Below are 27,304 nucleotides of genomic sequence, written 5' to 3' on the forward strand. Positions count from 1 at the left end.
CAAGGCCTAATTGTAATTCTTAAAAACCAATCATTTAAAATGGAGATCAAAACATAATAGTGACTCTATTTTAATTAGCTAACACACCTATTAATAATTGAAAATAAATTTTGAGCACAAGAAATCCTCAAGAACATAGTAAACAAAGTGTATGTGTGCATATAAAGCACTAACAAAAAACCAAACTTATAGCATAACAGACACGAAAAGTAGTAAACCCCAAATGAGAATAGAAAACTCCAAAGGAGTATATTGTTCCACTTGAGGAAGCCGCAACATATTTTTTTATTACCACTTAAGAGATCACAGAGAAAGTGAATTACATTTGTATTAGCAATCCTTTGTGGATACGAAAAAAATCTTTACTATACTACAATTAAATCTTGAAAGATTCAAAAGTAGAATGGTAAAATTAATCTTTCATCACTCATAAAAAAAATTCAAGAAATGGAAAATTAAATAAAAACAATTAGCAAGCAAACATATTAATTTGAAAAGAGTTAGTAGCAACTTGATAAACTGAGCAAGTAAAACACTAATCTGGAAACTTTTCTTTTATAAATTGAAAACTCTCTTATGTGATTTCTAATTGAACCCATAATAAGAACCACAATGATCTCAATGGGAAAAAAAATTGAACTTAAAGATAATTAGTAACAAATGGATCGAGTGATCCATATAGCGGACCTTAGTTGGATAAAGCTTTCATTGATGTTGTCGAACAGTTGAATTTGAGTTTTTTTTTTTACAATAATTTTAAGTGAGAGCAAAGCATCAAGGAAAATAGAGGGAATATGTATTTTAAAGAGATAAGTTACATAGATAAATGGGAATGAGGGTATATAAATATAGTTTCATTGTCCGAAGTGAAGACTCAAATTTAAAACATATAGAGATGTGTGTTACAGTCGGCTAAGAAAGAACTACAACAATCATCAGATGTGTTACTTTCGACACAAAAAATATAAGCATAGCAAGAGATTGCAATAAGAAGCAACACCAAACAATGAATGTCATCAATATTATTGAAGATAATGTCCAAAGGTCTGTAACTTCAGCTCATTCAAATGAAGCCATATTATGTGAAACTCTGCCACTTGAATGCTTGAACGGAGAAATTGGTTAGGATAATTATCTGTAGTCATTCAACCAAAACACCACAGTAACTCAGCAAGCAGCAAAAATAAGTAGCATATCTTTTTTTGGTACATAAATAAGTAGCTTATCTTTAGGTAATGATATAAAATCCAAATGATTCAACAGAAATAAAAGAAAGTTATTAACCAACTTGCAATAAAAAAATGCATGCTTAAGAATTCAAAGTAAGCAAGTTAAAAGAGAAACACCGTTAACCAACTTGCAACAAACGCAAAACATGGAAGACTGAACTTGATGCATCCTTCATGCCAAAGCCATCTTCAAGCCATGGCACAACTCTCTTGAAAGAATTTTCTAAATCATACTCATCATCTGTGAAATCAATCACAAGAATCATCAGTCACACTTATCATGCACAACCTGAAAGGATAGGGATGAGAATAAAATGTGAGAACACAAAAGCTTCTGCTTAACTTCATCCACATCATAAACTTAGTCCTAACAACATGTCAATTTAATAGATCAAAACTAATTCACTAACTCTCTCTCTCTCTCTTAGCAACTGCATTATTAAGTCAAATTCATATCATTACAACTTAAATAATCTTCAAAGCCAAAGTCATCAAGACTTCCTGTAAAAGCCTCCAAACCCAGCATTGAAGAAGGAATTGCTCCTGAAGGCCTTTGGAATCTATGAGGAACAGTAGCATTTTATAACCTTAATAAGATTTAAAAAAAATAATAGAACAAAATTATATATGAAAGTAGCCAACTAATATATGAAAGTAGCCAACCAATGATGTAGAAAAATAACTTGAAAGAAGCTAATTAAACCCCTTACTCCCTATGTCTATTATCCTATACTGTGGTGATGTCTATCTCACTTCCCTCTATCAAAATTCAATCAAAACATTTATATTTCATTGCCTTGGCTTCAAGTTTTCTACATTAAATGGCAGAAACAACCGGGTGTCTCCTTGGACAGTCTACAACAACTTGAAATGTAGAGTAGACTTTACTCAACAAAATTTCTTGAAACATTGTGATATTGTTGGACCTGAATTTTCTATGGGTAGATGGGGATAAGGGCTGAGAATCAAAGAAGGAGAAACCATAAAAATTAAAGTGTTATGGATGACAAGGTACATGAAAGAATGCTCACATAATTTAGAAAATGGATGAAAAATTCCATCCATCATTTCCCCCATAACTCAAAAGTTTCATGTCATTGATTTTCTTTTTCCCGAGGTTCTGTATGATTCTCCCAAAAAAAAATCATTATCCCAGTCATACCAGAGCACAAAGTACGTTTTCAAGTTAGTCATGCATTGAGAATCTAACAGTAGATTTCTACCAAAAGTAAGTTCTACTCACCTAATCAAATGACTTATAGTGGAAAAACTTTGGGTTGAAGCAAACATGAATCCTAGAGTGACATAACTTGTATTGAATTGAATTCCCCACATCTAATATATGTGCTAAAGTGAAATAGATATGAGTGATTTATTCACAAGAACAAAATAAATCCAAGTAAGAAATCTTTCAACGAAAGCTGAAATAATCAAGGAATGACTCATGTTACCTGACATTCCTGGTTGCCTTGGAAACTTGGGCCTTAAAAATGGAGGTAGATAACCATAGAAAGGAGTCACTACTGGTTCAATTTACCAAGTTGAAACTCTGTTGGTGCTCATCAGTTGTTGCTTCATCCCATTGAACCTATTAATAATTCAAAATACCTCAATAAGCCAATTAAGAGATTATTGCTAATTGTAAGATACACACTATGACCATGAGGGACATATGCACATGGAAAATTATAAGTTGTAGGACATAATGAATGTTATAATGGATGTTATAAGGTACTCAAAACTAAGGAGTAAGGAAACAAAAAAACATTTTGTTAAATAATGCAGTGGTTAGTCTATAGAAAGTAAGCCATAGAATGCCTTTAAGTTATAATTTTAATGATATGTGATGAAGTTCAGCTGCAATATATAGCTTAAGGCATGGTTATGCTAATTATGCAGTTGTATACTTGTATGTGGTATGCCTGTCACATAGTGGCTACATACTTCAGTATCTTTCTGCAATCATGGTGTTAGATTAGATGAACTCACATGGACTAATTTCTTTGCATTATTTCATTTCAAATTTTAAATTACTGTCATATGATTGCATCTTTTACTGGTATGCAGAGCTGAATATGATCCAAAAAGTGATTTGCTGAAGCACAAGTTCATGTTAAATGGTGCAAATGGGATAGGGGAAGGCAGGATGAATGAAAATCCTCACATAGGGAGTATTTATTTTTCGGAAATTGAAGTCCACAACCAAATCTCAGATGTGCAAGTGTTCAATTACTTAAAGGCAAAAGTTACAACAAAAACATTAACGTGACAAGAAGACATCATCATCTATATCCCTCAGGCAACAATAAGCTGGAGCTTCATATTCAGCAGCTACAAATACAAAAACCTGTTTTTTGTTCCACGTGAAAAGCGACTGCAAATCTGCTGATATATTCAATGCCATGCTGACCTCGTCATTGCTGTTGGGTTGTTTCTGAAACCAGTTGATGTTCAAGACCGGGACTTGGACAGAGGGAGAAGGGGAATTGAGTGTATCAGAGAAGGAAGCCATGCCGCACATAAAGGCCAGAATGGTAGACGACTCTCCCTTCACTACACATAGACAGTATTTATAGAGAAATCTAATACCTAAAATGTTTACTCCAAAAAGCAAGTACACATTGTGGACGAAAAAATCAAATTAAATCAATAACATTTAAAGTGATTTAGACTGGAAACTGACCAAAGGATTGCTCATCCGAGATTTGCTCCTTGGGAATGCACTCAGATCTGGAATTTAGAAAGAAGGATGAACAAATAACAGAGAAAGGATGTAGCTGTCGAAATATGGCTGGTTCCACCATTTCCGGTGAGCGAAACCTCCTTGAACACGGAAGGGAAGGCAAGCGTCGGCGATGATGCAATTGAATGAAGCAGAGACGCGATTTGACAGGAGCAGATGAGAAACTGAGTTGTAGACATGGATGAGCAAGCAATAGAAGAAGCAAGCGGACGATGACGACATTGAGGAGGAAACACTGAGCTGTGATGGATGGGTCATGGGTGAGAGTACACTCATGTGACGTAGAAGAAGACTGGAAGTAGGTGAAAAACCAGGAAATCAGTAAAAAGAAGAAGATCAGATGAACGATGGAGATGAAAAACAAAATTTGAAAAAGAAGGACAGATGGCTTAATGTGATTGGTTGTTTTGTAGGAATAGTAAAATCTAAACTAATGAATAAGAAGTAGTAGATTGTGTGATGAACATATAATAAGGCAGTAGAAGGGGGCAAGTGAAAAGAAACCTATTAAGATTCCACTTATAATGTAAGCCCACCTTCTTTACTCAACCCAATCATTCTCTCTCATTGCCACAACAAAATCTCATTTTCCTCAGATCTAACCCTTTCACTCTCTCTCTCCCTCAACAAACAAAACAAAACCAACAAACAAACAAGCCCCAAATTCACATTCCTATTCAAATTCCCTTTCACTTCCCTAAATGCACACACCACCACCACTTCCACCATGCCCACTCTCCACAAATTCAAGCTCTTAGCCACCCAATGCGCCATCGCCGGCAGCCCCACCCGAAGCCCCACCACCAGCCCCGTCATCCACCTCCGCCGCCGCAAAACCCTCCGCATGTTCCTCGCCCGCCCTCAAGACCGCCGCCGCTTCCACCATCCCCCTCCCCTAGATCCCCCCGAAACCACCACCACCGCCACCGATGAAGCCAAGGTCCGCCACAAACTCAAGGACCTCTTCATCTCCTCCCCGTCACCACCACCACAAGACAACAACAACAACACCACCACCACCACCACCAGCAGCTTCAAACAGCAACAGCGGCCGGACCAGCACGACGAAGAAATCCTCCCTAGCTCCGCCATCAGTGTCCGATTCCGCAGCAGATCCCCGCTCCGGAGATCCGTAGCCGCCGCCGCTCTCCGCCCGGTGACATCGGCGTTCCGGTACAAGCTGCTCAGACGAGCTTGGCGGCCGGTGCTGTTCACCATCCCGGAGTAACTAACAGTAGTAATTGTAGCAGTTTCTCTCTACTGTGATAACTGTACGGTTGAGTGTTCATTTCCAATTTTTGTTATTTTATTATTTCTAATTTTTTGAGAAATAATAAATAATCTCATAAATAATAATCTTATCCTGCCCTCCATGCTAACGTGCGCGGGGTGCGTAACTAATGTTTGGCGCGTTTCGTCCTCAAGCCTCAGGGAACGGTGATTGATAACGTTGTAGTTAATGATCATGTTTGGATATATGGTGAAAAGTTATAGTAATTTAAAATAGTGGTTAATAGAAACAACTTCTCTTAACTTTTATGATTATTTACCATAATTTTGACTTCACGGTAACTGCATATCCTGAAATGCAGTGTTAGATTAGGTTTTGTTCGGTTTTGTGAAAGTGCTCTGAATATCATTGATGAAGTCATTGAAGTGATTGATCATTGGTTATTATCATATGATTTATAAGTAGAGTAGTTGAAGAAATGTTGGTTTTGTTTTAATTGGAATGTGCTTGTGAATCAAGAGGGACAGGGATGAGACATGAGCAAGTGCTAGAACTTGGATGCTTTCTTAAATTCTGTCTCCATTTGCAGTTTCCATGTGTTTTTGCTCAGTTATGTCTTCTTCTAATTTTGTCCTATGGCACAATTTCTAATAATATTCTGCATGTTTAGACATACATAAAGTGAAAAATCACGGCGAAATTAAAATTATGATAGAGAGGTTCGAAAGTTAAGAGAAATTCCTTTGGTTTAATGTGATTTTAGCTCATTGTGATTTTTCACCATTTATTCAAATATGTACATTTTGTCATTTGAATACATCAATGTTTGATTTTCATTTTTTTTTAAAACGAGATACTCATGTTCAATGTTCTTTTCACTCGACTTAGATTAGAAGGGTGATTGGCACATTGTTACATTACATTAGTATACTAAATTATGCTAGGATTATGAAGATTATAGTATATTATTGTACTTGTATGTGTTTAATTAAGCTCTTCATATGGTAGGTCCCACGTACGTATTTGGATTCATGGGTAACGTGGGATCTGCAACAAGTGTGCTTTTAGAAACTTCAATTATGGGGTTCTTAAATAATGATGTTGAGCACAATGTTGGCAAACTAATGATGTTAGCTAGAGATTTGGGATCTTGTCCTTTGAGAAGAATTAAGGGCTAAATAGAATAGGGGCCTTCACATGATCGTTTATTTTTTAATTGCAAGTTTGTTTGTGATCATTGTCTTTGTTGACAAGGTAAGATTTGTGACCTTAGGAAAATGACATTAATCCTATATTCTCCAAGAGAGTTTGGTATCTTTTCTAGCCTAGCAGGAATCTATATTTGTTTACATAACCAAGCTTGTTTTGTCACTATGTTGGTATTGTCATTGTCTTGTTGAAAAAGAGTTCAATGTTTTATTCTATTTTTTTCGATCATCATTAGATTAAAGCCATGCACCCAGGATTAGTTCGCAATACAAATTGAGTGTGTGACTTTAACTTTGATTAAACTTTATTTCAGAATATTGAACATTCGAAATGTAGTTGAATACAGGGTATTTACATAAAAATTAAATACATGGGTGGTCGAACCAGACTTATACTAAACATGAGAAGATATATAAATTAAAACCAGTCTGAATATTTGAACTCTGATGAGATCAATATTCAATGGCATGTACGTTTTCTACCCGTTTTAAACATTAATTAGTAATGTGCATCACCACAAAATAGCTACTGGGAAATGGGAACTAAAATCTGTAATGCATCTCTTAAAATTACATTGTGGGAATAAATTCCTAGTAATAGTTTTTTATCAAGCCAACATTGTGTGGTGCAAATTGTTGAATTATATACACGTGTGAATGAAGCAAATAATCCCACATTGAATAGATATGCAAGAGATGAACAGTTTATAAGTGAAAGGACTCACTCATCTATTGCCTTAAGGTTTTGTGCTGAATGTATGTAGATGATGTCTTATGCTCTTAACTTCTTAACCCAGTGTGCCTGAATTCAAACAAAGCAATACATTACATCTCATAATTAAACAAATCTATAATAAACAGACAATTCATAATACACCGATTAAGTATCTAACATGCCCACGACGTGCATTATTGAGAAGAGATACCTTCTATCTAATACATGGATTTGAGATGATTTTAAACATCATGACTAAGATCAAATACAAGTACTGGAGAAAGATACTTGTTTCCCCTTGTAGGTAATTAATTTGGGCAGACTCATGTTCTTGTAATGCAGAACAGAACAACAATATCTTCCAGCTTGTAATAGTCCATCATATATGGACAGTGTATTTTTATTCTAATAGGTTGGTCTTTAATCTCCTTTTTATAATAATAACAACTTATCACTATCTCAAGAGTGAAATTCTCTTCAAGTTCTTAAAGATCTTATTACGCTAAACATGACAAATTATTTGGAATCCTCGCGGAATGACTACACACTTGCAAATGTGTGTCAGCCACCTATGAAGAGGGACGCCCAAGTTCATCTTTCAAACACACAACCAAAAATCATTAAGCGTGATAGGCGTACCAGCGGCATTCATCATTTACATTTCTATAGTCGCTTGATCTCCACTCTTCCCCGTAAATGTAAAAGCGGAAATCTGATCCCCTCAATCAACGTAATAGCGTGATTCTCTCAATCACCGTAATTGTAATTAAGGAAGAAGCCGATTATATAAAAGGTTTCATCGTGCTTAATAAGATATGTTCATTCAATCATTCTTACCAAAGAATTCTAGAGTATTGTTGCGTGATTAATAATGAGGGTTTTATCTTGAATTAATATCATTTTTAGAAAAATCTAAGATTCATGTCGATGCTATATGCAAAAAAGAGATGCATGGAAATTGGGTTTACCTAATAATCTAATATGGTCTATCGCTTTCCCTTCATGTCTACGACTGGTGTGAAATTCTTTTGACACGTTAGGACGAATCTCTCTCCCTTTCCCTTATAATTGATTGGTATATTTTTTTTTAAAATGATACTTAATAGGTATATCGAATCTGTGTTAATTTCATCCCATTCCATTTCAGTTTGTTAAATCTCCCTTTCCTTCTGGTTGTAACTCATAGTTACTTTTTACCTAATACTTTGACCAAAATCATCAAATTCGAATACCTGGGATCGGACTATCGTATTCATGTCTCTTATGATTGTTACCAAACTAGGACATTATATATTTATTAATTTTACACTTGTGATGGCAGTGCCCCTTCTATAAATCTTCATAATAATTAAACTGCATGTCGAACAAAATTAGTTAACGAAATTAAGGGTAGGAGATGTTTGTTCTATTTACCGTAATGCTATATAAGAAAAGTTGCAAGAAATTAATACAAGAAATATTGATGCATAAAGTTAACTATGTTTGACAAAAATCACGAGCATAACTAGTTAACTACCACTTCTTGTATTTTTGTATAGTAACTTTTTAGAATTTTAATATTTTTCTGATTTTTATTATTGTAATGTATGGAAAAATTTATTATGGTCATGTAAAAACTTGTGCATAGTTACACTTGGCCATTTTAACCTGCTGCTCCAGGTTTTTTATTTTTGTATTTTCGAAAATTAAAATGAGTTTAAAAAAAAGAAAATTAAAATGGGTTAGGTTAATTAATACATCAGATCCATCTCTCTCTCCATCCTCTAATACTAAATAAATTATTTCTCCAAAATAAAAAATACAATCTCCAGAATCTTTTCCAGAACCAATTGACCTAGCAACCTCCTTTCATCTTCTTTCGTTTCCTTCCTTCTCAACCTCTTGTCCTTTTTTCCTCACAAAACAGCGCCGCCGCCACGAGTTCCAATACGCCGCTCCTCTCTCGCGCCGCCACAAGCTCTAGATCTGAAGAGGGGAGGACCAACCACCACCACAAGCACCAGATCTGAAACCCAACCATCGAAGTTTGTTATTTGGGTATCCCTTGTTACTGGAAGTGCTAATAACAATGGTTCCAAACGAAACCTGTCACATGGTTGGCGAGGGTTTCTGGATTTGGTGATACCATTTGGTCTTGAGCAACAACACTTTTGTGTTTTTTTTGTCTCTGAACTTGAACCCTGTTCATTCGTGTTTGTGTTTCTTTTCATATTTTTCTTCCCTTCAGCTTTTCTTTTGCCATTTGTTTGGGGAAGATGAAGAATTACGGTGGTGTTAAAACCCACTGATTTCTTGATCCAATTTTTTTTTTCCAAAATCTGGGGAATGAAGAAGATGAATGATGAAGATGAATTTCTGGAAGTGAAGAACTGTTACCACACCCACTTAACTATAATCATTCACTAACTATTTCCCTAATTATACCATAATATATTAAATATTTGTATTTTAAAAAAATGGGAATTACCTGCAAAACCTGCTACCATAGGTCAAAAGTGCTTGGTGCAACCTTGCACAAGTTTTTAGATGACCATAATAAACTCATTCCGTAATGTATACTATATTGGGTTTTGTCTAAGGTGAAGTAGTGTATCATCGAGTCCTTCACCGGTGAATGAGCATTGATAGCTGTTGTACTTATTAGTTTTTAAATCAATGGTCATGATCTTTTACTGATTACCTCAAAAGAGATTTTTAATAAGGGTTAACTGTTATATTAGTCTCTGTCTTTGTCTCGCCGTCTGAGGTAGGTCCCTCCCCGGAAAAAAATTTGTCTGAAGTCCTCTTGTTTGAAAAGTGGTTGGAGCAGGCCCTCGCCGGAGGGCGGAGCTCCGGCGAGTGCATGTGTGGCTTGGTGACTAGGATTAATGAACCCACGTGGCATTAAAAAATAAATAAAAAATAAAAATCAAATTACAACTCAGAATTTTAAACCTAATTAACCTATTTCTAATTAACCCTAACTTAATTAACCAAAAACTAATTTCCCCCCCAAACTTAACCCAATTCACACCAAATCAACCCTACCCCCAAATCAACCCAATCCCAATCTGAAGTAGCAGGGTTCTTCCCCTACCATCGTCTACCATCGAATTCTCCGTCATCGTTCGTGTTCTCGCCGGTTCTCTTGCTCAGGCTCGCCGCTCATTGTGCTTCTTCAAAGTAAGTTTCGTTCTTCCTCTCCTCTTCAATAATGACATGTGGTTTTGGGTTTGGGGTTTTTGGTTCGTTGTTTTGGGTTTATGGTTTTCCTGGGTTCTTCGATAATGGCATATGGTCCTATATTAGCATGCTTAGGGTTTTCGTCTACAATGACTTAGGGTGCAGGGATGGGTATGAGGGTTGCTATATTAGCATGCTTCACTGTGGTTGATAAATTTGTGATTTCTCAGGATGGTTTTTACACTGGTTGTGCGACATGGTGGTTGGTTTGGAAGTAGTCCTTACTGGCATTACTTCGGTGGTGCCAAAAGTGAGTTCCATGATCTTGATGAGTCTAAATGGTCCTACTCTAAGACTGTGGAAATTGTCAAAGGTCTTGGCTACAAAGAGTTTGATTTACTGTGGCTTCCTGATGAGGATGTTGACTGACATGTTTTCAGGAATTACACAACAGATATGGATGCCAAGGAATTTGCTAAATATGCAGTTGGAAATGACCATGAAGGTGTTATATTTGTGGACAATCTATCCAAAGACCCTCCCACTCTACCTACTACATTAAAGGAAAAGAAGAAAGATGCCAACAAGAATGTTAAGGTACAAAAACTAAGGGTGAGAAAGTCAGGTAGGTTGCAAGCAATGGTGAGACAAGGAACAAATAAGGGACCTCCTGAAGTTGTAGAGTTATCTGATGATGAGCAATTTCCTATGAAGTTGCAATGCTACAAAATGAAACTGTTCTCCCTGAACCTGTTCTCCTTGAAGCTGTGATTCCTGAACCCGTTATCCCTAATGTTGTGGACCCTAAAGTTGCAGTTCCTGAAGTAGTAGATGGGGTAGATGGTGATAAAGCTGGTGAGGATAACCAGGAAGAAGAAAATGATGATTCTGATGTTTCTGAAGTTGATAGGGTCGATGATAGTGAAGAAGAAAGGGATTTAGCAAAAGGGGAGGAAGTTACAAACCCAGGATTTGCTCAGGCTGAGTCCCTATTGAATGAGCACATTACTCAAATGCTTCAACAAACTGCAGCAGATAATGATGATGGGGAAAAGAGAGATGAGACAGATTTATGTGGAGGCTATGAGAGTGAGGACCTTGAAAGTGTCCCCACTGATAGTGAGCAGGAAGGGATTCCTAGGAGAAGGTTTGAAAGATTCAATGAGGATGACATGGGCCCAGATTTCAAATTCACATTGGGTATGGAGTTTATATCACTTACACAGTTCAAGGAAGCCCTCACTGACTACTGTATGAAAAATAACAGGGAATATAAATTCAAGAAGAATGACAGTAAGAGATGCAGGGTTGTATGCTTGAGTGATGGCTGTCCATTTGTGATCTTATGTAGCAAAGTTGGAAACAAACAGACTTATAGAATCAAAACTCTTAAGGGAGAGCACACATGTGCAAGGGTTTTTGATAATAAGTCTGCCAATGTTAGATGGGTGAAGAAAAATTTGTTGAACAAAATCAGGACTGTAAACAAAATTAGCACCAATGAGATTGTTGATGATTTCAGGGTAAATCTGGGAATTGGAATTACCAGATACAGAGCTTGGAAAGGTAAGAAGTTGGCAACTGAGGAGGTTGATGGAGCTGCTGAAATGCAATATACTTTGCTTTGGAGATTCAGTAATGAGTTTAGGTATTAACACTAAACTCTACTAAATTTTGTTTGTTCATAATTTTGTATTTCTTGAATGTAATGCAACTTGTGTATTGAAACAGAAAAAAGGTAATAAGAGGTGCAGTGTGTGCAAGCAATATGGTCACTATAAGACAAGTTGTAAGAAATACCCAAAGAAAACCCCCAATGAACCAATTTCTCTACCTGGGATTGTGATAAGGGAACCAACTTCTGCTACTGTCCAAGTCCCTCACAATAATGGAAAACAGGTATTTCCTAAACCCATAATCAACCAATAAGCTTTAATTTCACTTTGTGAACACAAATTATAGCAAACTTTTCCTTATGATTTTTTCAGAAAGAAAAGGTACCTGAAATTCCTAGATCTTTTGATGATGGCTGCATTAAAAGCAAATATATAGCTGCACTAATTCATGACAATGGAGGGGCGACTACTTCATGTTCTATGGTTGAAAATCCTGAACCTGGCAGCTCAGATCCAGCAGGTTCTGTAGCAGATGCAGGACATCAAATGGAAATAATAGAAGAAGAAGGTGGAGGAAATGTTCCAACACAGTGCAGTGTTGTGATGGACAACACCCTTGGAGGTTCAACTTGACTGTGATTTGGATGAGGGACAACTTTAATGGAGTGGGAATCTTTTTTTGTCAAAAGCAGCAGATGCACCACATGGCCACTAGGGTCAATTTTTTTGTAATATTTAGGGAGTGGGGATTTGTGGACCACAAAACTATAGCCACTTGCTTTTGTTAGTTATTAAAACAGGCTTTTATGTTGTTTATGTTGTTTTGTTTGCTGTGACTATATGGTCCAAACAACAAGTTCATGTTTAAGTCCTCCTTATGTATTGATGTTGCACTTCAAATTCAAGGTTAAAGTCCTTCTCTTGTTTCTGTTTAAAGTTTTGCATCTTTACTTACATGTTTGACTTCATGTTTAAGTCCTTATACTATCATTTTTCTTTCAATGTTAACTGTGTATGGTAAAGGAAGTAGGAATGAGACATAAATGAGAGACAACAACTTTTCTTTCATTTCATTAAGTTGAATTCATGCTACACAACAAGTATTTCATCCCACAAACAACCACATACATCCCCTAGAACAAACAACCAAATTCATTCCCTAACACAAACCAACCACCCTAAAACAGAATTAACTTGAAACCCTTGAAACCCTTCAACCCTTCAAACTCTTGCCATACAAAAACACCAGAACTGTGACTATCCAAGAAATCAGAGCAATCAACCGTGCAACATTCTTGTGAAATGTCTCAATTTCAACCTTCTTCTTTAACTTCTTCATCTTCTTCTTCAAATCAGGTCCAGGAAGCACAGAGTTAGATGAATTGTCAATCTCAGAAATGTCAGTATCAGCCTCTACATGCCTGGGTTGTCTTTCATCAACAGGATCATCAATCCAAAAAAGGAAATTACATGTGCCTGGTAACTGAAAGTGTAGAAAAATTGAAGGGTTATCCAAAATTGAAATCCAAATAGAACGGTTACCCAAGATTGAAATCAAAGTATACAACACTTACATGCCAATTTCTGCATCTCAAAAACCTCCTTTCTGAGTTCACTCGAGTACCAGCAGTGTAAATAATGAGAGGAAGACCACAAGGACAGTTAGCCCTTGCACCTGCAGATCGTGGCCTCTGCCTGGAACGAGAAGAGGAAGCAGTGGAACCCTTGAAACCAGAAGAACTATCCATGTAAGATCCAGAAGAAGTCGCACCAAATAGGAGAGGAAAAGGAGAAAACGACAAGACCCAGAAGAAGCCGCACCAAAGCCGACCCAGAAGAACAAGATAGAGAGGAAGGAGAACACGATAAGAAGAAGACGATGAAGAAGAACAGGAGACGGCAGAGGAAGAACACGATAAGGCTTACGATGAAGGAGAACCCTGCTACTTCAGATTGGGATTGGGTTGATTTGGGGGTAGGGTTGATTTGGTGTGAATTGGGTTAAGTTTGGGGGGGAAATTAGTTTTTGGTTAATTAAGTTAGGGTTAATTAGAAATAGGTTAATTAGGTTTAAAATTCTGAGTTGTAATTTGATTTTTATTTTTTATTTATTTTTTAATGCCACGTGGGTTCATTAATCCTAGTCACCAAGCCACACATGCACTCGCCGGAGCTCCGCCCTCCGGCGAGGGCCTGCTCCAACCACTTTTCAAACAAGAGGACTTCAGACAAATTTTTTTCCGGGGAGGGACCTACCTCAGACGGCGAGACAAAGACAGGGACTAATATAACAGTTAACCCTTTTCATAATTACAAATTTTTCCTATGCGAACCCTTCATCGCGACCAGGCTGTCACAACCACAGTCACCACCATCATGATCAAGTGATCGTCCGACAAGCCACAATCACTAAAACTTTAACCCTTGGAACCTACATGACCTGTTGTGATCTCAACTCTGCAACCACCAACATCCACCCAATAATCCACTTGCGAACCTAGGACCAACATTGAGCCACCTCCCTTTTTCGCCGGCCCAAATCCACTGTCGTTTCCTCATCGTGACTCAAACCCCAGCTGCGTTCCATAGTCACTATAACTTCATCCCTTAGAACCTCCATGACCAACTGCAACCTCAACCCTCCAACCACCAACATCCACATTCCAACAAACTAGTAAAAATGTATCTCTCATTGAGACAATCTTGTTTGAGCCAAGTAGGACAACTATGAGAAGCAAAGATATTTCTCTGCCAAGTATTTAACACAACTGCATCCACAAAGACTCAAACTCGATATCTTTGCCTAAGCTAGACTAACCTTACGCCAAGTTGATCTCCACGCATGATAGTTATTCTCATCTCCACCACTTTACTCATTGATGGTCTCTCTGAGGGGCTTGTTTGGATGCACCATAGACTGACCAAAATCATCTTCCTTGCCATCTCATGTTCCTTCTATGTGATGACCAAATAATTTGTGTGAACATCACCTTGCTCAAGATCCTTATATTATCTAATATAGAAAATGCATTTCACTAGTTTGTGACCCTAATTTTTTTCTTCCTCCAACCATTTTAAGATTCAACATTCCATAGGTATACACATCAGATTTGTGAGAAATACCACCAAATGCTCTGCTAAATACTTATGGTGCAATGCAGTGTACCTTGGAGTTCCTCTTGCTCCCGATCTCGACACATAGCTCTCCTTCTTTTTGCATATTTTGCGAGTCAAAATCGTCAATTTTTGGGCAAAATTTATCCAAGAGAATATTGAGGTTTGATATCAAGTTGTGTAAGATCTTGTATTGCATCCTCGATGTATGTACTATGTCCCTCGAGTTATCCCGATCGCAACTTCGTACAAAGTATTGCAATCAAAACAATAGCATCTGACGGTCCTATTCGATTAATGAAATTATCCAATAAACCATTGGGTATGAATTCATAGATTAATGCTCTTCTGTTCATATCATACCAAAATCTCAAAAGTGAGACAATATTCACATGAGAAGTTCTGCCAATGGTTGCAACTTCATTTATGAAATCTTCACCACTCTCTTTTGATTCATTTATCACTTTTACGGCAACAAGACAACCATCAAGAATTGTTGCTTTGTACACAACACCATATCCACCTTGGCCTAGCTTATGCAGAAATGAGTTTGTGATCCTTTTAACATCTGAATAACTATATCACCTTGGTGCCAATGAACCATAGCTTTGCATGAAAGCTCCACATTATATGTTAGAAATCAATAACCAAAATTCTTGTGCTGTATTATTTTTACCTATCAGAATCTTACGAGTGGTGTTGATCCCCCGCGTTGAATGTGATCCTGCGATTCAAAAGTTGAGTTAACTTGACATACATAATCATGATTTCTTGTTTCAAAATAAATTATGTTTTTGCTACAAGAACTTTCCTGATAGTTGTAAAATTCAAGAGCCATCCATTAGCAGACAACTCCTGTAGTTATCTAGATCTCATTCAAACACCTTATGATAAATATACAACGATGAATAGACCTTGTATGATCAACAACCGCAGCAACAGCAACAACAAAAGCCTTATCCCACTAAGTGAGGTCGGCTAAACCTTATATGATCGATGTCCAAAATTTTAGTGGTTGGAATGCGGTTATAAACCAGAATTGACATGCAAAAGCCCTCCATTGACAGACAATTATATTTCTTAAGTTATATAGATCTCATTCATATAACTTGCGTACCAAGTTAACTCAGCTACATGTAATCATAGCTCTCAATTCCAATCACTCGCTAAACTTAAAGTAAATATGGTTATAATCCTTTGATAGTGTTCAAAATTTCAGTATTCAGGTGCAGTTATATATAAATATATTCCATCCTAGAAATATTGCTATTTAATATCTACACTTGCAACTTGTATATTCTAAATAGTGATCCAAATTCCACACTCATTCTGTAGCTGGAGTTTCATTCTGTGAAGAATTTAAGATGCTTCAAACAAAAGAAAATTTCAGACATTTTATTTACTTAAGAGTTTATTTTTATAATCTTTGATCACAGGAATTATAAGAAAAAGTAACAGCTTAAATGATCTTAATCACTGACATAGGGTTATCGTTTCAGCTGTGAGCTGATTGAAATCTACTAAAAGAAAAACAAAGTCGATTCCCTGTTTTAGAAAATTGCTTGAAGAAGGCACGTTATTCCTCAAAATTGATTCCTAAGATAAGTACTACAGAAAACTCTTAATCTTTCTAGGTTAAAAAGTTGTAAGAAATTATGAGTTGAATTCAGTATAATGTTAACTGACCAAGGAGCATGCTTTTTCAGTTCGTTTGTTTCCCACTTAGCTGCACTCTAAACCCAAGTTAATTTTACTGAGCAAGAGAGATGAGCTATATGGGAAAGATAGCCTACGTGGAAACGGTTGAGAAGTTCTACATTGACTAGAGATATAATCAATATAATAAGCAAAGAAGACAATCGCTGCATTGTCTTCTATCTTCGCATACAAGCTAGCTTCAACTGAGTTGACCACAATACCGTGTTTTCTTGGGGTGTTGGAATGTTGATTAAGATGACCCAGAAAATGAAAACAAAAGATGAGTGAAGCAGAGGTTTCATACTTGAAACAGGGGAAGGGAGGAAAAAGAAAACAGAATGAGTAGACTGAACTGAGGATGTAATCAATTCGCGTTTCATTTTCAATGCATGAAAGTTTCTATAGAGAGAGAGAAATGAGAGATTCATATAATGAATGATATGATTGCAAGTATTAACACGTTCTGAGGGGAAGAAATCTATATGAATGATATGATTAATTATATTTGATCACGGCACCTATCTTTCCTAATTAGCATCTTTCATAATTAGCATCTCATTCTTTTTGTTCGGTCCTAAAATGTGCAATAGTATACACACCATGAAAAACGTTTTGAGGGGGGAATATCTCATTTTTAGACAACACCCCTGCCCACGTTTTGAGGGGGGGAAATTGTGTGCATCAAATTAGTGATAGTGTATATCACTTTACTTTTTTATCAAAATATGTCTCAATGCAGTTTCTTTGCAGTTTCTCAAAGATATTATGAGTAATGTGATAGGAAAATAAGAAATAAAATAGTAAGAGAAAGTGTATGAAAACGAGATGGAAATAATAATCTGAGTGAATATATAACATGTGAAATTCTAATCCTTCTCTGGCTGGAAGGAGTTGTTGGAAACCAACCAATGTACACCAATGCAAACAAGTCTTAATCTCCTTCCTTTGTTTCATGACCAAAACCAGTGTTGTTGTCACTTGTCAGTTGTCACTGTCTCTACCATGAGTTTGTTTTTTATCTTCACTTTCCTCTCCGTTGCAATCGCTGATGATGCTGTTTACATGTCCAAGCTTTTGAAAGCCCTCACCCCAACACCCTCTGGCTGGTCTCAAAACACAAGCTTCTGCCATTGGAGCGGAGTTGTTTGTGATCGATCCTCTCGTGTCACTGCCATTGTGCTCCCTTCAAGCTCGCTCAGCGGGACACTCCCTTCAGACCTAAGCTCATCACTCTCCCATCTCACTCACCTGAACCTCCATAACAATTCCTTCAACGGGTCTTTGCCTTCTCTGGCCAACCTTACCAACTTAACAGGCTTGTTTAAATTGAATCTCAGTCGTAACAATTTGAATGGTCCTATACCAGAGAGCTTGACCACTCTGTCAAAACTTGAGCTTCTAGATCTGTCCTATAATAACCTGTGTGGACAAGTTCCCAAGTTCTCACCATGGGTGAAGTTATATACTGCAGGCAATGATTTGCTTCATTCTCCATGTGGTGGTGCACTGAGTGGAAGCCCCTCTCAAACGCTTAATGTTGTTTTGATAGCAGGTAAGTCATTATTTCTACATTGTTCTCTTCTAGTGTCATTTTTATTAATTGCTTACTTAGACCCGTTTCTACATTGTTCTCTTATAGCACAATCGCTTATGCAAGTATTTAGGATAGCTTACGTAAATAGCTTCTAACCTACCTACTATATGATGTTTTGAGCTTATTTTCATAAGTTGTTCAAATTAGCTTATTAATATAAGCTTACGCTTACATTTAACTTATTTCAATAAGTTCTTCAAATTGGATTATAAATAAGCGCGCTTATTTCATAAGCGGTTATAAATTAAGATGTTTACCCAAATGGACCCTTAATGGAAAAAAACATATTTCATGCAGGAGGATCGTGGGTTAGTGCTGGAGTTTTAATCTTTATAATAGTTATTTGTAAATGCAAGGGGTATCATAGTTTCTTACTACAGAGCATCTTCAAGAAAACAAGAACATTTCATGACAAAAGTAATGAGGATTTCCTCAAAAGTTGTGATCTGTTGGTGCCAAAGCGATACAGTTATGCAGAAGTGAAAAGGATCACAAACTCATTCCAAGACAAATTAGGCCAGGGAGGATTCGGTGTTGTGTATAAAGCAAGCTTACAGGATGGTCGTCAAGTGGCGGTGAAAATGATAAATGAGTCCAATGGAAATGGAGAAGAATTCATAAATGAGGTTGCTAGCATCAGTAGAACATCCCACATGAACATTGTCTTCTGGGTTTCTGTTATGAGATGAACAAAAGAGCACTACTATATGAATTCATGCCCAATGGCTCATTGGACAAGTTCATCTATAAAAGTGGATTTCCAAATGCTATTTGTAACATGGATCGGAACATGTTATGCCAAATTGCAATTGGTATTGCACGAGGACTAGAATACTTACACCATGGATGTACTTCAAGGATTTTGCATCTTGATATCAAACCCCAAAACATTCTTTTGGATGAAGATTTATGCCCAAAAATCTCGGATTTCGGACTAGCGAAAATATGCCAGAAGAAGGATAGTGTTGTGTCCATGGTGGGCGCAAGAGGTACATAGCACCAGAAGTGTTTAGCCGGACGTTTGGCGGGGTTTCGCACAAGTCTGATGTATACAGTTATGGTATGTTGATTCTTGAAATGATTGGAGGAAGAAAGAACCATGACACTGGAGGGTCATATACCACTGAAATGTACTTTCCAGACTGGATTTATAAGGATCTTGAGCAAGGTAATCTTGCAAAACTTTCAGAAATCTCAGAAGAAGAAAATGACATGGTAAGGAAGATTACTATGGTGAGTCTCTGGTGCATTCAAACAAATCCGTCGAATAGGCCATCAATGACTAAAGTAATAGAAATGCTAGAAGGATCACTTCAGGCAATACCTTATCCTCCAAAGCCTATCTTATATTCTTCTGAAATGTCTCCATTATAATTTTCATGTGTACCTTACAACAATATATATGAGACAAGTTCAATAACCATGGAAGATTATGATCACATATAATCAAATAAATTCAACAAAGACAAAATTGGAAATGTGATAGTAATGAGACTTATATTAGTGGTTCTTGGATACAATTTCACATGTATTTTTGTTGAACTTCAAAGCCTATAATATATTGTAGTGCAGAAATTGTATGCAGCAATTCCTATTTCAGTTTCAATTTACAGAGAGTTGATAGTGGTTGAACATGGGTCAAAACTCAAACGTGAATCCTACTGCATGGCTTCACTCTCATAAAGTAACCATTTGTTTCTCTGAAAAAAGAAGAAAATGAATTCCACGATCTACCTTTCTCAAACTTACAGGATGTAACTTGGGCGTATCTCATTTCCTCCAAGAAGAAATGCAACTTCAAGGATTCCAGGCAGCAGCAAAAGTGATACTTCGTTTCACTGGAAAGAAATTTAACATAAACTCGATCATTTAGTTAAACATCAGTACACACAATTACACATGCACACAAAATCCTAAATGAAATATTGTTAAGGACTAAGATTTCCATTCAAAGACCTTAATTATCTCTGCACAAAAGATCATATCGCCATTCTCTGTTGATTTTTGGAAAAATAAAATAAAATTAGATCCACGATGAACAAGTTTTCCAAAACCTGTTTTATCATCCTAACACAAGTCCTAAGGTAAGATATTATAATTATAGTATAGTTAAAGAAAAATCAAGGTTGGTGTAGGAATTGAAGAGTACATTATACTTTTGTACACTATTTATGCACAAAAATTTGGATTTTAAGGGAAAATGAAGTGGAGGGCTAATGAAAGAAGGAAGAGGATAGAACATCAATTGTAGAGCTTATAGACATATCATCCAGTGGTGTGTAAGGACATCAAACAAAGAATCACAAGTTCTAGATAAAAGTCATGATTCATGAAGTGGCTCAAGGTCCTCCCTCACCCTTGTTTTGATGTTCTAAATAAAGTTGAAAGGAAAAGAAAGGGCATAAAAGTTTTATTTCTTGATTAATGGATGGAATGAAAAGGAAACAATCAAGTTATTGAAAACTTAGAATATATTCAAGTTATTTACCAGTTTCATGCTCAAGCCTGCTAATGCTTGTAGAATTTTCCATGTCTTTTCTTGTCAACCGTCAATGAGAAGACGACTGAAGAGAAGTTGCAGCTTGATATGCATCTTAGACATGCATACATTAATTTTCAAATTCTCAGTTTAATTTCCTTTCTCTGCTGCAGGTCAGCCTAAAATTGCAAAAAGAATCCCAGTTATACAGTAGATCAATTAAAATTAAATTCTCAGGTCAAGTGAAAAGGGCAACTTGGAAAAAAAAAACTGTTATTTGTTAATATTGTTATACATGAATGCCAATTTCAAGCACACATATTGGGACTTACTAGTTTCAGCTTCAAATCAGAGATTGTCTGCTGTCTTTGATAAGCAAAAAACTTCAGTGACTGAAGCAACAGAAATCAAATCAGACTTGAGTGGAATAAATTTATTTGAAGGAAAATACATATAAAGAAAGTGGATGTGAATTTCTACAGAAAAATAAGAGAATGGTGGATGCAAAAGAAAGCTATCACTTACTCCAACTCTCTGCATTCCAAGAGACCTAGCCAATGCTTTTCTTTTGGTTAAAAGATTTTTTGCTAACTTCCCTGAAGGACGTCTATAGTTTTTTCCACGGTAAATAATAATAGCATGGCCCTCTTTCAGTTTATCAATTGAAACTAAAATTCCACCGCTTTCTGTCTCCAGAAATTCTGCAGTGTACATGACCTGACGGAATAGTCTCTGCATCGTAATAACCTTCACTACTTCTCTGTGCTTCCAATGCTGATGTAGACCTTCCAATACACCATCAAAGACTCCACGCCTACCTGCATTAAGTATTTAGAGCAGGAAAAGTTAATGAAGCTTTACCAGCTGAAAGAGATACTTAATTATTTTGGTAAATTTGCTTAGACTCGGCAAATGCATTAAGCTATACGAAATTTGAAATATAATAAACCCTCTATTTGATTCTCTGAAGATTAAGATGTTGCCATGTTAGTCCTCTGAAAATTGTTGCGCCAAATTAGTCCCCCGAAGCTAAAAGTGCCATATTATTAGTCCTCCAAATATTTTTTACACCAAATAAGTCCTTCAAAGATACAAAATTGTCATCAAATTTGTTCACATGGAGGACGAAGGTGGTGACACAAAATCATGAAATCAGAGACAATTATGTATTTTTGGGGGACGAATTCAGGTGAAATTTTTTTGAAGAACCAATATGGTGAAAAATAAATCTTTGAGGGGCTGATTTAGCAACAAGAAACTTTGGAGGACTAGTGTAGCAACACCCTCATTCGTAAAGAACCAAACTGAGGGTTTACTCTTCAAAATAATATTGACAATTTGACATATTCATAACAGAAAAACGCTAGCATCACTCACTTTAACACTCTTTTTCCAACACTCTTATTGATTGGTTAAAATTCATGTGGAGACCACTAAAAATATAGGTATCACTTCCAATTTAATGGGGGCCACATGAATTTCAACCAATCAATGAGAGTGTTAAAGTGAGTGTTGGTAACACTCATCATTCATAACAACCAGTTCTATTAAAATGCTTGAAATTACTGGTAAGGTTTGTCAAGGACCCACCTTCACTAAGTATATGAATATAAACTATTACCAAGTAATAGTTTCTAATACCAAGTAATAGTTTATAATTATCAAAGAGAGTTAGAGACTACCTAACAAAAGTTTCTCAATGTAGATATTTAACTAAATGAAACTATATAACCAAGACATTGAGTGCTCAGCAACAAAGCATTTGATTACTGTTAAAACTGAAAAACAAAAACCAAGTCACACAGACACACACAGAGTCCAACAGAAATTGGAGAAGGGGATTGGTTTACCAAGCACTAAGCAACTTCTCATCTTCAATCCTATCTTTCGGAAACATTCTCTCTCCTCATCTGTCATTATTTCCAAGTCTGCATCCTGCTCAGCAGGCACGCATCTAGCATTTAACTTTGATAATTCCCTTGTTGATCTCTCTATTTTCTTTTCAAGCTGCAGAATCCATATAATTAATTTACGAGAATATCAGGATATAACAAAATGCAAAAGGAAAAGGAAAATTCAATAAACCAAATCTCACAATGAAAGCTTTGTGTTGTTCCTCTTTCAATTCCCTCTCCAGTCTAAAGATTTCTGCTTCCAGTGGAATGTTTAAATCTACATTTACTTTTTGAATATCCTCATGCTTTGATTGAATTTTCCTAAATTCAGTTAAAGTTCCACTTGTACTAGTGTGCTGTGGCAGTTCATCAATAGAACAAAAGGTTTGAATTGCTTTCATCCGTGCAACTTCTTCGTGAAATTGACAACTTTGAAGCTCCAATTCTCTCTTTTCTACCAAAGCTGCAACTCTTCTAGGAAGGAAATCTTTTCCCCTATACAATATTATGTAAAACTTGTTGCGCAACAACAGAACTCCTCCAGTGAGACGCTGCATTGCAGACACCAAAGGCATCACATATTTTTCTAGATACATAAACCAAAACCAGTCCAAGAACTAATATACACGCTATAAAACAAGGCCAAAATCACCAGCCTCCCATGACCAAACTCTGGAAATATAGTGTTGGTGTAACAGGTAACTTTAGCTTTCTATAGGCATTCTGAAATGCCTTCCAATCACTCAATTAAATTACTATAGGCCCTACCATTATAGTCATTTACACATCCATTCTCGTATAAGGCTAGTGAGGAACCAAAGTGATCAATTCTTCTCGCCCAAAAAGTTAGTCAGGACAATCGTTAATAATTGAACTCAATGCATCATGCAAATCCAACCTCGTGTACATAATAGTATGAGCTAAATCTTCACATATGGTCTCAGATGTCTTGCATCTCACTCTAACATACATTGAACAGTAAATTTTATATGAACTTGCCTTCAGTTCATTGGCTATTGCTTCATTGTCAGTATTTGGAACTCCGTACTTGATAGCAATTTTTGCTATAGGACTCTTCTGCCACAACTTTAATATAGCAGCAGCTAAGCCCTGAAGCCTTTTGTTTTTTCCTACATAATAAAGAGATAAAATGAACCAATTAGCCTTATGCATACTAGGATAAGAATGAAATTAGTTCTGTGAGTCATTCCCATTTCTGAAGCTACTATTAATCTACAAAAAACAAATTATGATTTCAAAGTTATTGGTCAAATCGTCGTTCTTCAAGCAATTATAACTTGGAGAGAATACAAACAGTGAAAGATTTTTCTAGATGAAAATAATAACAAAAATAACATTAATAGATTAAAGTAATGAACAAAAGGACCAAAAGCAAAACCAAAGCACATAAAAGACAGAATATATTTCTTTTCTAAGATGGTTATTTTGTAAAAAAGGCACCAATTCATTAGTATCAAATATCAATGTAAAACGTCGAAAATAAATATATATTCTCAGCCTGAAAAAGAAATTCAATGATTACATCAAGCAGGAGGGTACCAAGGACAAAATGAGTCGGTAAAGGATGAGAGATGTTCCTAAAATATGTTAGTTCATTGTCAGTTAGTCTTGCACGAGCATGAGGTGGGCAAAGCCTAGATGGAAGCTCAAATCCGGGAACCACTTCTGGAAGTAAGTCAGCATCCACCGGAAGTGGCTTGTGCATCCACCAATCAATGAATCGAGGTCCTAAGCCATCCAATAATCTATCACATTCCCTCTCATACAATGCTCCGCTGACTGGCTGGTAATTCGTATCTTGGACGTCAGTTGATAGAGAATCCTTATCATCAGCATTCCAGCTCAGCATCTCAGTTATACTACGGTTGGATTTAGTCCGGTAAAGATCACCTTTCGTAGCTGACTTCACGCCATTCATTTCATGAGGATTTGTTCTTGGACTATGAATATAGCGAGCAGAAATATTTGGAGAACCTTTAGAGTTCAACTGATGGTTGGCTCCTCTGTAAACCACAAGAACATCCTTCTTCCTCCATACAACCAAGCCTCCAGTCTTTATCTATTCACACAGAAAATGAAAACTAATGTAGACATCACATAACATGGAAGGATAACATTATACAACACAAAACAGAAACTATTATCCACAAGTCAAAGCAGTTTGATTAATATTAGAAGATTCATAGAACTAATACACCTATATAAGTATTGCTTATATAGTAATAGCAGTAACAGGACACTACAAATATTAGATATCAATCAAGAATTAGTTAAACTGTCTCTTATCGATTTTCAATATTCAACATCTATACACATACTAGCAAAATTAATTTGTTCTGAATCCTGAGCCTCCAAAGTTGGAAGTTCTAGCACAAAAATATTACAAAATGCATGTGTAGTGTCAACAAGTAGGAACTATATGATCAGCAGGGAAGAAATACACAAACAACATGGCCTTATAAAGCCCTCCTTTGCATTACATTTCAGTCATGTACAGGTACAAGTACAACATGCTAACAAATTGATTCCTACATCCAGTGCAGTAAATATAATCACTGCAAGTAGTTTAACATACAAGACCATGTGGATGTTTGGAAATTCTTCTATAATTGATTCTAAACCAAAAATCAATTCTGGAAAAAGTTTGTGGGTAGTTTCTGGCAACCAGAATTGATTCAGAAGATAAATGATCTGAAGTCCAAACATGCTATATAACTCTACTTCGAGAAGCAACATTTTAAAAAACCACATTCTCTTTAAGAGAAAACCAATAGAGACAAGAACAGAGACAAGCCTAACCTCAACAATTTCGTGAGCCCTATCCATGTTTCGGCACAAAGGGATGTCAAATTTAATCATGGCAAGTTCATTAGTCCTCCAAGTCCGTTTAATCTCATCCACAACAGCAAGTGTAACACCAGCTTTCTTAACCTTGACCCATGTTCTCATTGTTGCAGCCTCCCCCCTCAACCTCTGAAGCAGCTCCTTATCAAGACTCAACTCCGCAGCGGTGACAGGCCTTTCCTTCCTCACCCTCAGAAAACCAATCCCCTCATCCTTCTCCCATGGCATTCTCCTCCTCCTACTCCCAACCTCCTCTTCTTCATTCTCCTTCAAACTCTCCAAACATGCCCCAAAGCTTCCAATTTTTTCAGAACCCATTTCAGCTTCATTTTCCTCCAAACAAGCCCCAACGTCTACAACTTTTTCAGAACCCATTTCAGCCTCATTCTCCTTCAAACTCTCCAAACTCACCCCAAACCTTCCAACTTTTTCAGAACCCATTTGACCCTCAGCTGAATCACGACCCCTATGGAGATTCTCAACCCTCTGGGCAATTTTCTTCATAGCTTTCTTCCCTCTGGCCTCTTTGCCATTCAAGGCTTTCTCAGAAGGCTCACGCTTACCCACATGGCCCTTTTTGGGTTTGGAGAGGTCGAGAAGGTCGTGGGGTTGGAGAAGAAGAGGACCCTTCATCCATGGAGCTGTGGGGGCTTTGATGGCAGCAGAATCAGAATGGGACTTGGGAATTGGAAGGGAATTACTGGGTTGGTGAGGATTAAGGTTGTTGTTGTGGGGGTTTGGGAGCAATGAAGAGGAAATGTGAAACATGTGAGAGCATGCTGAAGAGTGAAGGGACAACATGGTGGAAGCTAAACAAGGTTCAATGGCTACTCCACAACTCTACCACACTTGGTGAAGAAGAAGCTACTTCAGAATTCAGATATTCTTGTTATTTATTTGATATTTTTTGTTGAAAACAAATAAAAGGATCTTCGTCACAAAATCCGTCGCAAAACTGGCAGCAAAAATCCGCCACTAATTCCGTCACAAATGACCGTCGCTAAGATCCGTCGCTAATATCCATCGCTAAATTACGTCGCTAAAGCCCGTCGCTAAAGTCAGCCGCTGAACTCCGTCACTAATTATCGTTAGTTATTTCCGCCGCCAATTCCACACGTTCCGTCATTTAATAGAACAAATTAAAAAAATGGATTGAATTCATTTATCATTTCCTAGGCATGTTTCTCATCCTTATGACTTTCGAATTCAATTTTATCGAGGTGCCGAATTTTATTGGACTTCCTCAAGCTTCATCTTGGTGATTTGAGGTTCCAAATGGCATTCCCTCTATCAACCTCACCACTATGATATAATTTCACTCTTTACTCATTAACCTTGAAAGTTCTCTTTAAAGATAACTCTTTAACCTCGATTGTACCATAAATATATATCTCTTTAATAGTAAAAGGGTTGAACCACCAATATTCAAGCTTTTCGGGGAATAATTTTAATCTAGAGTTAAATAGCAACACTTGTTTCCATGGACTAATTAATTAAAGTCCTTATGCAAAATCTTCATTTTATGTCACCTTTTTGTTGTCCATATAAACCCTAGAACTATGAGAAGTTTGAAGTCTAAATTCTTAAAGTTCACTTAATTGCAACAATCTCTTCTTGCTAACTGTTCCGGGAACCTCAATAACCCCTTTGGAAGCGTCGCCCTTAACCTCATGCTCCACTGAATCAGTGGACCAGAGCTGGGAGACTACTGTTCTAGGAAACCCTAAGTGTGGACGATCACCGCCGTAGTGGGAC

The 27,304-nt window shown here is 36.8% G+C and overlaps 4 protein-coding genes and 2 pseudogenes across 6 annotated transcripts; 3 read left to right on the plus strand and 3 right to left on the minus strand.

Moving 5' to 3' along the window:
• The first annotated feature begins 4,454 nt into the window (after positions 1 to 4,454).
• On the plus strand, positions 4,455 to 5,328 carry LOC130728953 (uncharacterized). Its single transcript, XM_057580542.1, has one exon. It carries the CDS (start codon positions 4,700 to 4,702, stop codon positions 5,198 to 5,200), a length of 501 nt encoding a protein of 166 aa, XP_057436525.1. The 5' UTR covers positions 4,455 to 4,699; the 3' UTR covers positions 5,201 to 5,328.
• Positions 5,329 to 9,855: 4,527 nt separating this feature from the next.
• On the plus strand, positions 9,856 to 12,187 carry LOC130728951 (uncharacterized). Its single transcript, XM_057580540.1, has 2 exons — positions 9,856 to 10,288; positions 10,519 to 12,187. Exon 2 carries the CDS (start codon positions 11,008 to 11,010, stop codon positions 11,941 to 11,943), a length of 936 nt encoding a protein of 311 aa, XP_057436523.1. The 5' UTR covers positions 9,856 to 10,288; positions 10,519 to 11,007; the 3' UTR covers positions 11,944 to 12,187.
• On the minus strand, positions 12,084 to 15,271 carry LOC130728954 (LEAF RUST 10 DISEASE-RESISTANCE LOCUS RECEPTOR-LIKE PROTEIN KINASE-like 2.4; annotated as a pseudogene).
• Positions 13,118 to 13,652, minus strand: LOC130717998 (uncharacterized protein At4g04775-like). Its single transcript, XM_057568432.1, has 2 exons — positions 13,479 to 13,652; positions 13,118 to 13,387 (listed from the first exon to the last, which is right to left on the minus strand). Exons 1-2 carry the CDS (start codon positions 13,650 to 13,652, stop codon positions 13,118 to 13,120), a joined length of 444 nt encoding a protein of 147 aa, XP_057424415.1.
• LOC130728946 (chloroplastic group IIA intron splicing facilitator CRS1, chloroplastic) lies at positions 15,271 to 26,410 on the minus strand. 3 transcript variants are annotated; one of them, XM_057580533.1, is made up of 11 exons: positions 25,505 to 26,410; positions 24,245 to 24,764; positions 23,684 to 23,814; positions 22,885 to 23,235; positions 22,640 to 22,796; positions 21,315 to 21,607; positions 21,122 to 21,181; positions 20,799 to 20,968; positions 20,045 to 20,148; positions 19,635 to 19,697; positions 15,271 to 15,742 (listed from the first exon to the last, which is right to left on the minus strand). In XM_057580533.1, the coding sequence occupies exons 1-8, from the start codon at positions 26,348 to 26,350 to the stop codon at positions 20,927 to 20,929; spliced, it is 2,400 nt and encodes a 799-aa protein (XP_057436516.1). In that variant the 5' UTR covers positions 26,351 to 26,410; the 3' UTR covers positions 15,271 to 15,742; positions 19,635 to 19,697; positions 20,045 to 20,148; positions 20,799 to 20,926. The 3 variants fall into 3 exon arrangements, with proteins under 3 accessions (XP_057436516.1, XP_057436517.1, XP_057436515.1); XM_057580534.1 differs by lacking the exon at positions 15,271 to 15,742 and having other exon boundaries at positions 18,697 to 19,697; positions 20,060 to 20,148; XM_057580532.1 differs by lacking the exon at positions 15,271 to 15,742 and having other exon boundaries at positions 18,697 to 19,697.
• Positions 18,037 to 19,885, plus strand: LOC130728949 (PR5-like receptor kinase; annotated as a pseudogene).
• Positions 26,411 to 27,304: the final 894 nt, after the last annotated feature.

This window comes from Lotus japonicus, chromosome 1 (genome assembly GCF_012489685.1).
Source record: "Lotus japonicus ecotype B-129 chromosome 1, LjGifu_v1.2".
Classification (NCBI taxonomy): Eukaryota; Viridiplantae; Streptophyta; class Magnoliopsida; order Fabales; family Fabaceae; genus Lotus; species Lotus japonicus.